This window comes from Photinus pyralis, unplaced genomic scaffold, assembly GCF_008802855.1.
Source record: "Photinus pyralis isolate 1611_PpyrPB1 unplaced genomic scaffold, Ppyr1.3 Ppyr1.4_LG2, whole genome shotgun sequence".
NCBI classification, from domain to species: Eukaryota; Metazoa; Arthropoda; class Insecta; order Coleoptera; family Lampyridae; genus Photinus; species Photinus pyralis.
Window position 1 is genome coordinate 2,158,566 of NW_022170403.1, and position 10,542 is coordinate 2,169,107.

Genomic DNA, 10,542 nt, shown 5'->3' on the forward strand with positions numbered 1-10,542 from the left:
GAGTAAATATTCAATGTTACGTACCACATTGAATAAAACAATGGTACCACATTACTTATAAACGACAACGTTGACATTAAGTATGCAAAAGTCATAGCTTTGCTTAAACGTCAAGGAAATGGGTATAAACCAAAGAAAGGTAAAATTTTCTGTAGGAATGACATAAACAGATTTCTTTCGGAGGCGCCCGATGACTATTACTTGCAAATGAAGGTAATTATGAGATGATTTGAATTTGATACCTACATTATGAACGCTATATTTTGTTCGTAGGTTGCTTTAATTATTGGACTTGCCGGAGCTTGCCGTTGCGATGAGCTAATTAAATTGTCATTGCATGATATTCAGGATAATGGAGACATATTAGTTGTGAAAATACCCGATAGCAAAACAAAAATGCAAAGAACATTTGTAATCACTAACGAAACCATTAATGGAACAAGTGTACATGGAATTTATAATAGAAAATATGTTTCATTACGCTCTGTTAAAACTGAACATACAAGATTTTTTGTTAATTACGTAAAAGGGAAATGCACCATCCAAGTCATAGGGAAAAATACAATTGCCAAAATACCATATAAAATTGCAAAGTACCTCGAGCTACCAGATGCAGAAGGTTACACTGGGCATAGTTTTCGGCGCACCTCCGCATCTTTGTTGGTTGATGCTGGAGGAGATTTATTGAGTTTAAAGAGACACGGAGGATGGCGCTCTACCAACGTAGCCGAGGGCTATTTAGAAGAATCAATCGTAAAAAAAAGTAAAGTTTCTAACCAAATTATATGCGGAATGCCCTCCACAAAAGTTTCTGGAGAACATCAAATGAACTCTACAAACATTGAAAGTACAGGTTTCAATGTTAATCAATCTTCCTCGCCTTTTTCTGGTAACATTACTTTCAACAATGTTACTAATTGCACCTTTAACTTTGGTTCTTCTACTAGCACTGAGAATAACAAGTACATATAAATAAAGTTAGTTGTAATTGAAGGGTATTTTGTTTACTTATAAGCTTACGTATATATGGAGTTGAGGGAGGAAAAAAGTCCCTTAGGGAGGAAAAGTGCAGCTTTCGACCCTCAAAACGGGGCGAGAATAGTATATTATATAGCAAGGGACTAAAGTGCAAGATTTAATCCCGAGAGTGGAAATTATTGCCCGAGCGTTAGCGAGGGCAATAACCACTTGAGGGATTAGATCGCACTTTAGTCCTGTGGTATATACGCAATTTTTTGCCCTCCCGGATAACTAAAAACTTCCAGCAATTCAACTGAACCTAAAGAAATTGACCTATTAAAAAAAGCATTAGTAAGCTTGGTTAGGTAACCAAGGTAATAGGTGTAAATAAAACGAACCATTTTGCATTTCGTGATTTAAGTAAGCAAGAAACATGACTGAGAATAAATGTAAGGAACCTCTTGGCATAAAGATGGCAGCTGCACGAGCAGTCGAGAGCCTTTTACCCACGAAGTCGAAAAATTTATATAACAAGCGGTATGAAGAATTTAAAAAATGGTGTGCAAGTAAAACTGTACAAGAATACACTGAAAATGTCATGCTCGCTTATTTTGAAGAGAAACAGCAAGGGTTTTCACCTTCTTCGCTGTGGTCCTTGTACTCAATGCTCAAGGCCACAATATTGGTCAAGAAAAATATCGACATTAGTAGGTTTCCAAAACTAATTGCGTTTATCAAACGTCAAAATGACGGATATAAACCGAAGAAGTCCAAAGTGCTCACGAGAGAAGAAATGGACAGGTTTTTAATAGATGCTCCAAATGATAAATATCTATTGTCCAAGGTAAATTGTTAATATTCTACCAACAACGTTGAGTAATTTTGTAATCTTTTCAGGTTGTATTGACTTTGGGAGTCGCTGGGGCATGTAGGGGAAATGAGCTGTGTACATCAAAGATTACTGATGTTCGCGACGTCGGTGATATGCTTGTTGTTAATATAAGAGACACGAAGACAAATGTGGATAGAACTTTTACCATTGTCAACAACGACAGAAGTAATCTTAACTTTGTGGAATTGTGCAGAAAATATATGTCACTTAGGAAGCCGAACACGAATCATGACCGATTCTTTGTTTATTATAAAGATAATAAGTGCACTGTCCAACCGATTGGAAAAAATTTTTTTGGAAAGTTACCGCGACAAATCGCTACTTTCTTGAATCTTTCGGATGCTTATTTCTACACAGGCCACTGTTTTAGACGATCCTCCGCCTCGTTGCTAGCTGATGCTGGTGCTGGTGCTGATGTTAGTGCTCTTAAACGTCATGGCGGATGGAGGTCTGCAACAGTGGCTGAAGGGTATGTTGAAAATTCCCTGAATAACAAAATTCAAACGGCAGAAAAAATTCTAATTGGCCATGAGCAGGGTACGAGTACGGTTAATGCAAATAGTAGCACCAGTGCAAACGTTGCTATTAAAGAAATAAGAGGTGAACATGTTGCTCCAATCATTAATCTACATAATTGTGAAAATTGTATTATAAACGTTAATATAGCTAAATAAATATTGACAAGACTTGTCAAATTCGCTTCATTTTTTGGTTGTTATGGGAACACTTTTTATCCCTTGGGATTAAAAGATCAACTTTAGTCCCTATTCCCAGAGACTGAAGTAGCAAGTTTAATCTCGGGAGGGCAAAATAGGGCAAAAACAAGAAAATGCATATTTTCTTAAGAGTAGTAGGAAAAAAATATTTTTAACGCTACCGTTTTTCAACCAAGTAGAAGTGGTGGCGGTGGCAACGCAACGCGCATTCCAGCTTTATATATGGCGATAGGGAGGGTTAACCTTTCACCCAAGTGAAGCCGACGCGTGTTCAAGCCTAGGCCAAGGTATACCTTATTCTTAGATATGAAGTAAAATCGTAGCTCCCATGTCGATGCGATGAAGTGAAAGCGAAATTCTACTCGTTGTAACAATGCCTTTATGTGTGTGGACCGTCATAAGTTTTATTATGAACTGTATACAAATTCAGATGAATATATTATAATTTATGAACATTAATATGAATAGTACAATTGGAACAGTTGCTGATATTAATACCTTGAGAATTTAAAGAGCTTTGCAACAAATTTGAATTAACTGATTTGTTAATTTATTGACCATTAGCAATCATATCCTGATGTGAAGTGGATGATGCGCCTGTAATGGTGGAGCTAGGTGTTGGAATAATTCTTTCAGCAATCGCCTTTTTGTGAGTAATAGACTGGTCGAGGTAACCCTCGGCNACTTATTATACAGGGTGACACTTTTAAAACTTTCAATGGGCGATATCGTTTTTTATATTAGAGGTATCACAAAATGGCCAAAACCGTTTCGGTAGAATCGAGGGGGAAGCAAAATGGTCGTATAAAGAAGGAACCAACTTCAACCTCGTACCCCCCGCCACCCCCATGCCTAAATTTTGAATTGTGACGTATCACTTGTGATACATCATTGGAAAGCTCTTAAAAAATGCTTTTCAGAAATACCACACTGGTACATTTAAACTGCCCATTCACAATTTATTACACTAAAATTTGAACTCCGCAAATAAACAACTTTTATTTAATAAAATGTTCAAAATGTTCACCGTTTTGTTCTAAACAATACCACAAACGGTTTTCAAATTCATTTCTAACATTTTTAAACACTTCCCTGGAAAGTGAACGGCACTCCCTGACTATCCGGTAGCGAAGATCATTTATGGAAGCTGATGGTTCAGTTTTGTACACAACCGATTTTAAATGACCCCAAAGAAAGAAATCCAATGGTGTCAGATCTGGAGATCGTGCTGGCCATTCTATAGGACCTCTTCGTCCTATCCACTGTCCCGGAAATTTCTCATCTAAAAATTCACGAACAGCCATAGAGTAATGAGGAGGAGCCCCATCTTGTTGAAAATGTATGAAATCTTCAATCAAATTCATGTTTCCGTCAATTGGATTTATTTGATTCTCTATTTCATGAGTGATGAGAGGCTCGACGGTATTTTGTAGCATGTTTAGGTAAGTATCTCCAGTTAAATTTCCTTCGATAAACAGAGGACCAATAATGCTATCACCTAAGATACCTGCCCAGACGTTAATTTTTTGGGGCCGTTGAGTATGCCCCTCGCGAAAAAGATGAGGATTTTTATCGTCCCAATACCGGCAGTTATGTTTGTTCACATTTCCATTTAAAAAGAATGTACATTTATCACTAAAACAAATGTTTTTCACCGGTTTCGGATTATTTTGAATATTCTCGGTCATTATTTCACAAAATTGGATTCTTCGATCGGAGTCGTCTTCGGTTAGTTCCTGTACAATCTGCATCTTATAAGGGTAGAATTTGTGCACCTTAAGAGTTCGTCGTACAGTTTCTCGCGAAAGTCCGGTCATAGTCGCTGCTTTTCGAATAGATGATGTTGGGTTTGCACCAAAATGACCTAAAACTTCAATCTGAGTAGCTTCATCCATTATTCTTGGTCCGTCTCTTTTTTTATTTTCCACTGACCCAGTTTCTTCAAATTTAGTCACTAACATTGCAACATAAGTGTGACTGACACGTCGTTCTGGGTGTCGGGCATTAAAAACAGCTGCTCTTCTAAATGCAGATCGCGCTTCAGAACCATAGATGAAAATAATTTCAACTCTTTCGGCTAACGTGTACACCATTATGAAATCTTTAGTTAAATTCAAAATTTGTAATTTTCTTGCCAAGAAATGCTAAAAACGAGACTAAAATAATAATAACCGATCAACAAATAAAGCAATAGAAAATTATTATTTACTAAAAATTGCTGTCATTGTTTTTCCAAAGCATCACTAGATCTAAGAATTTTTTTTGTATTTCAAACACTCACAAATTCATCAAATACTCAAATTACTCATTTTTATTACATAAATTGTGAATGGGCAGTTTAACTGCACCAGTGTATGGTATTTCTGAAAAGCATTTTTTAAGAGCTTTCCAATGATGTATCACAAGTGATACGTCACAATTCAAAATTTGGGCATGGGGGTGGCGGGGGGTACGAGTTGAAGTTGGTTCCTTCTTTATACGACCATTTTGCTTCCCCCTGGATTCTACCGAAACGGTTTTGGCCATTTTGTGATACCTCTAATATAAAAAACGATATCGCCCATTGAAAGTTTTAAAAGTGTCACCCTGTATATAGGCTAGGATTTTGGTGTAATTAGTAGGTTTAGGTTGTTTATTTCGGGTAGATATAGGTTAAATAGTAGTTATGGATTTAGATAGGTTAAGTGTAGTAGAATTAAATTACGACCTAAAAGTTAGGGGTGTGGAGACCGAAGGTAGTGTTGATAATTTGCGCAAACTGTTGCGAAAAATTCTTAAAAGGGAAAAATCTGATCCACTATTCCCGGTTCCAGTTAACCCTTTCTCTCTTGAGGAAGATATTAAGGTTGTGGAAGCTTCATTAGATCAACTTGCAGAATTAATTATTGATTTTGAGGACTCGATACATGGAGGTACCTTTAAAAAGATAAATTCAAAACTTTTGCACGTAGAGGGTCGTATAAGTCGAATAAGTTTTGGGCAAGATCGGGATAATCTAATTTCGAAATTGTCACAAAGGTTAAGAAATCTCTACCGTGCGAGAGGATATGAAGTTCTGGAACTGCCAGGCCTGGGACATTTAAGTGCTCGGTGCCCGAAACCTGTTACGAGGCATTGTTTTCGTTGTGGCCGATCAGGGGTCACTAGTCGTTGTTGCCCTTTTTGTGCCATACGGCAGGGAAACGACCGAAGGGGTCAATGAGTGATCGAGCCACGGTCTCCTCTTCCACACAAGCGTTGATCGATAAAAGCACCATTATGTTAGACTTTGTATTTGCCCAGCTTCGACACGGCTCCTTCTTGGCGGTATCAATTTATGGAATTAGTATGTTAGGCCTTTTAGATTCAGGAGCTTCCCAGAGCATCTTAGGACAGAAAGGTTGGGAAGTACTTTGACATGTGCCTGGCGTAGCCGCATCTCCCAGAATTTAGTCAACTGTCGCGGAGGAAAATTTATTTTAAATAAAAGATACTTTGCGTGGCCTCTTTTAACAAAAAAAATTACGAAGAAAACTATATCAACAAAACTACTACGAATCTTACAGGAGAAAGTATAGAGGTGACATAAAGAGTATTGACGTGAATTTAAACTGAATAAAAAAAAACGTTACAAAGAGATAATTGCGGGAATTCAAATTTTGTTGAGTCATACGGCGCGTATAAATATTTTGTGTAAAACATGACCAAGAGTTCATTGTGCATAAAAAAATAGCCACGATATTTCTGTATGTAAACCAATCAATATTTTAAATCAGAAATAAATGTATAGGAGATTGGAATTGGATCGATTGAAGTTTGTCAATAAATTCAATTATTTATTTTGGAATTTGTATTTATTCGTCTGCAGTCAAACCAGAGCGTCCAGTTCCAGAATTCAAAAGCGGGAGCAAATTATCCAAAAAATTTAAGAAGACAACCTAATGTCCAACTCCGTTTATTAAAAAATAGTGGCTGACTAGAAAAACATCATGAAAATGTGCTGTATCTGGGGTTTATTTAAAACGAGATGATTGTGACGGCCTCTGTGACAAAATAAGCCCGACCGAGGCCTACGATACTTACAATTACTTTACAATTTGAAAATCGATTACTAACAATTATTTGAAACATAATTCCTTTGCGCGTTCACTTATTCTGAAATCGCGCTATTTACTTCAGCTGCTGAAAAAAAGGAAACAAGAGACTATTTCTTAAAAATTCCTTCTGAAGAACATTTTTGTGTCCTTTGGTCACAATTCATTCGATATATGTGATACAATTATAGCAATAACGAAAAAGTTTCTCGCATGTTGAATCTTTCTCTGCGCGGATAATAAATGCGCGATTTTGTAGGGCCTGTTAAAACTATACCAATATCAGATTAGGCATCATATACGCATAATTGGAGGCGCATATCATTCTAGTTTAAGACACCGAAAGGATTATAATGATATAGTTCCTAGAAAAAGAAATATGATGATGTAAAGATAGAAAAACGCGGATTTACTAACATCGTTATATCTTCAATACTTTAAACCTAAAAATTAATTATTTTTAGTGTTATTAAAAATTAACGAACACCATAATTTGATTGTGTGTACTATTGACAAGCTCTCATTGAAATTTCGTGGCTCTATGTTGAACGGATCCGGAGTAAAAAAATAAATAGTGGAGCCGCGCACGGATTTTCCATAAGCCGTAATGTATTTCATATGACTCCTAACGTCACGTGACTTTTTCGAGCGCTCCGGCCTGTAAGTATCGTAGGCCTCGGCCAGACCAATCAGCTGCTAAAACCATTCAGATGTCATCAAGACTTGACAATCTTCAGGAGAATGTCACAGGCGCTTGTCATTTTGGCAGTTTGGGCCACGCACAATGTTGCCGGCTCACTTCTACGTGATTGGTTGTTGGTTTATGCCGTATTTAGACTGAAGCATTTCGAATTCGGACTATCAACTTTCAATAATTGGACTCGCAAATAGAAATTGAGGATACACGGGATTTTTATTTTGAATGTACTTTATAGATCAGAAATGAAAAATGAAGCCGCATTTTGTAGACAAATTAAAAAAAACTTGACATGCAAAGGTTCGAACCCCAGACACCACTAGACCATTATGGCACACATCCAATCGTGCTTGATCCTGCTCGCATTCCGAAATACTTGTGGTAAATTTTCGCATACACGCGGACGCGTCTGCCGTTTACAAATGTGCGACCGGGAGCGAATTGTCCTACAACCCGGTAATACGAATTTTAAATTAATCAGTATGGAATTCCTCTTACCTTCCATTATTGGTTAGTCGCCTTTTACGACATGCAGTGTCTCTGCAGTAGGGTTATTCTTTCCCGCCCCTACACGGGTAATACACCGATGAAACTAAGAATCCCGTGAAAATCCTCGGAAATTCGTGAGCATCCCAAAAAGAAACACATTTCACAAACGAATCCTCTATCATCTGTCTGGATAGTTTGTATAACTATGGAATAATGATTAAGTAGCCTACAACATGGGAAACATGCCGAGTACGTGTATTTTACTAAAACTATTCTAAAGAAGAGAAACTGCAAAACTAAATTAATTACTAGTTAAGTTTTGGCAAGTTCAACAGTTTCACAGACGGTATAACGTTAATTAAACAAACGACAAAATGGAACTTTATTAAATTGAAACTACGTTCTCCATTAAATTAGTTTAAATTAGCCGTGATTGAGATTTATTAAAAACTATAACGCAAGTGGATCGGTTAAGATTGTCACACGGTGAGAATTATTCAATTTGTGCGTTGCCCTTGAATACCTTGATTTTGTGCTGACAAATTTATAGAGATGCACAATAATGAAAATAAAACCGATAAAGGGGTTGCTCTAGTAAGATTTTAAGATATGGGCTTGCGCGGATCGTTTGCTATCCTTTACACGATAAGAGCTGCTACAGTCTGTATCGGCCGTTCCTTTTGCGCGGTTGAACCGCTTTCGGTTCGCAGCTTCATCATAATACCACCTCCGTAAACGGAACGCTCTATAATTTTCCCAAAAAGTATCGATAAGCTATGAACCGAAAAAAAAGTTAAGTTCAAACGTAGGCTGTGTTCACTTATGCTATAAAATGGTTAACAACTAGTACGATGCGGAAATTATTTGTAAAATAAGTACACTCTAAATATAATTTTTAATATAATGGAGCGATTAAAAGTCATAGTATTTGTGATTTCCACTTGTGGCTCGGTTATAGGTTATTCGTGGCACAACGAGGAAACGACCACAAGATCCTCCCATTTGTCTGGAAAGGATTACCACAGTGATCCGTTAGTTGTCGAAACGAAGAGCGGATATGTCCGCGGATTTTCGAAAACCATATTGGGCCGGGAAGTGCATGTGTTTACGGGAATACCATTCGCGAAGCCACCCATTGAACAATTGCGATTTCGACGGCCGGTGCCAATTGAACCATGGCATGGAGTTTTGGATGCAACCAAGCTACCAAACTCGTGTTATCAGGAGCGTTATGAGTATTTTCCAGGCTTCGAAGGGGAGGAAATGTGGAATCCCAATACTAATATTTCGGAGGACTGTTTGTATTTAAATTTGTGGGTGCCGCAGCCGTTAAGGATTCGCCACCATGACGATAAGTATCAAGAAAAGCCGAAGGTACCTATTCTGGTTTGGATTTATGGAGGTGGGTACATGAGTGGAACGTCTACGTTAGACGTGTACGACGCCGATATTGTTGCCGCAAATAGTGACGTGATTGTAGCTTCGATGCAATATAGAGTTGGGGCGTTCGGTTTTCTTTATTTGAATAAGCATTTCGGTCTCGGTAGTGAGGAAGCTCCGGCGAACATGGGATTGTGGGACCAAGCGTTAGCAATACGTTGGATTAAAGATAATGCGTTAGCTTTTGGCGGAGATCCCGATCTTATTACACTATTTGGCGAATCCGCAGGTGGCGGATCGGTTAGCATACATTTGCTTAGTCCGATTACGAAAGGACTGGCTCGAAGAGGCATTTTACAGTCGGGAACTTTAAACGCACCGTGGAGTTATATGACGGGAGAACGCGCACAAAGGATTGCTGAAATTTTAGTGCAGGATTGCGGTTGCAACGCCTCGATGTTGGCAACAAGACCAAGCCAAGTTATGGATTGCATGCGAGCGGTTGATGCTAAAACGATATCGTCTCAGCAATGGAACTCATATTCGGGAATTTTGGGATTTCCTTCTACACCTACAGTGGATGGAGTTTTCTTACCTAAGCATCCGATTGATATGATGTTAGAGGGAGAATACGAAGATGTTGAGATACTTGTGGGAAGCAACAGCGACGAAGGTAAGTTTCTTTGATGCAAATGTAAATGATATTACTGCCAGTTTTGTACATGTGTAACAAACGTGAATTTTCATGTTAAAGATGTTTGTTTTGTAGCTACATTCCCTTTAAGACCTTACGGTTAGGTCTAACGCTTTTTTCGCACATTAACTTCAGAAAACGCGACAAGAAAAGAACCGACATCAAAGTTTAACAAGTAATTGCATTGATTCCTCTCGTATACCGGGAGACGTTTGCCTGTTACGCAACTAAAAGCAACATGAGTGTCTAAAGTTGTTGTATATATTGTCGCTTTATGTATTCATGCATGTTTGAATTTTTTATAAACCAAACTTTGAGTGTGAAGCAAACATCTTATTATTTTCATTGTTACATTGATGGCGTAATTGAAACAAATCCCTTCAATATCCCTTTATATAACTCTATCTAGAGATTCGTGACCTTGTGGCAGTACTAATTAGACTCTGGAAGCCGAGGATCTTCCAGTTACGACATTAAAGCATTGATCGCCGATTAACGAATTAACAAAAACCAAGCTCGAATTGTTCTCGTTACAATTATTACACTCTACTTATTGGGGTAGTCAGGCAGGTTGAACTGTTCCCCATCAATTATTCTATTTGATAAAACTACAATAGTATATTTTAGTTACTGCTTAATGC

The 10,542-nt window shown here is 37.8% G+C and overlaps 2 protein-coding genes across 3 annotated transcripts; both read left to right on the forward strand.

Annotated features, from left to right (window-relative positions):
- The first annotated feature begins 534 nt into the window (after positions 1-534).
- On the forward strand, positions 535-2,553 carry LOC116162689. 2 transcript variants are annotated; one of them, XM_031476366.1, is made up of 3 exons: positions 535-1,334; positions 1,382-1,804; positions 1,858-2,553. In XM_031476366.1, the coding sequence occupies exons 2-3, from the start codon at positions 1,394-1,396 to the stop codon at positions 2,524-2,526; spliced, it is 1,080 nt and encodes a 359-aa protein (XP_031332226.1). In that variant the 5' UTR covers positions 535-1,334; positions 1,382-1,393; the 3' UTR covers positions 2,527-2,553. The 2 variants fall into 2 exon arrangements, with proteins under 2 accessions (XP_031332226.1, XP_031332225.1); XM_031476365.1 differs by having other exon boundaries at positions 535-1,804.
- A 5,948-nt stretch (positions 2,554-8,501) lies between these two features.
- LOC116163064 (acetylcholinesterase-like) lies at positions 8,502-9,894 on the forward strand. The gene has a single exon (XM_031476904.1). The coding sequence runs from the start codon at positions 8,731-8,733 to the stop codon at positions 9,892-9,894; it is 1,164 nt and encodes a 387-aa protein (XP_031332764.1). The 5' UTR covers positions 8,502-8,730.
- The last annotated feature ends 648 nt before the right edge of the window (positions 9,895-10,542 follow it).

Bases quoted from the DNA above. Each gene is read 5' to 3' on its own strand.
- LOC116162689 (XM_031476365.1), top strand. From the start codon at position 1,394: ATGACTGAGAATAAATGTAAGGAACCTCTTGGCATAAAGATGGCAGCT. The intron at 1,805-1,857 runs GTAAATTGTTAA...TAATCTTTTCAG, and splicing joins ATAAATATCTATTGTCCAAG to GTTGTATTGACTTTGGGAGT.
- LOC116163064 (XM_031476904.1), top strand. From the start codon at position 8,731: ATGGAGCGATTAAAAGTCATAGTATTTGTGATTTCCACTTGTGGCTCG.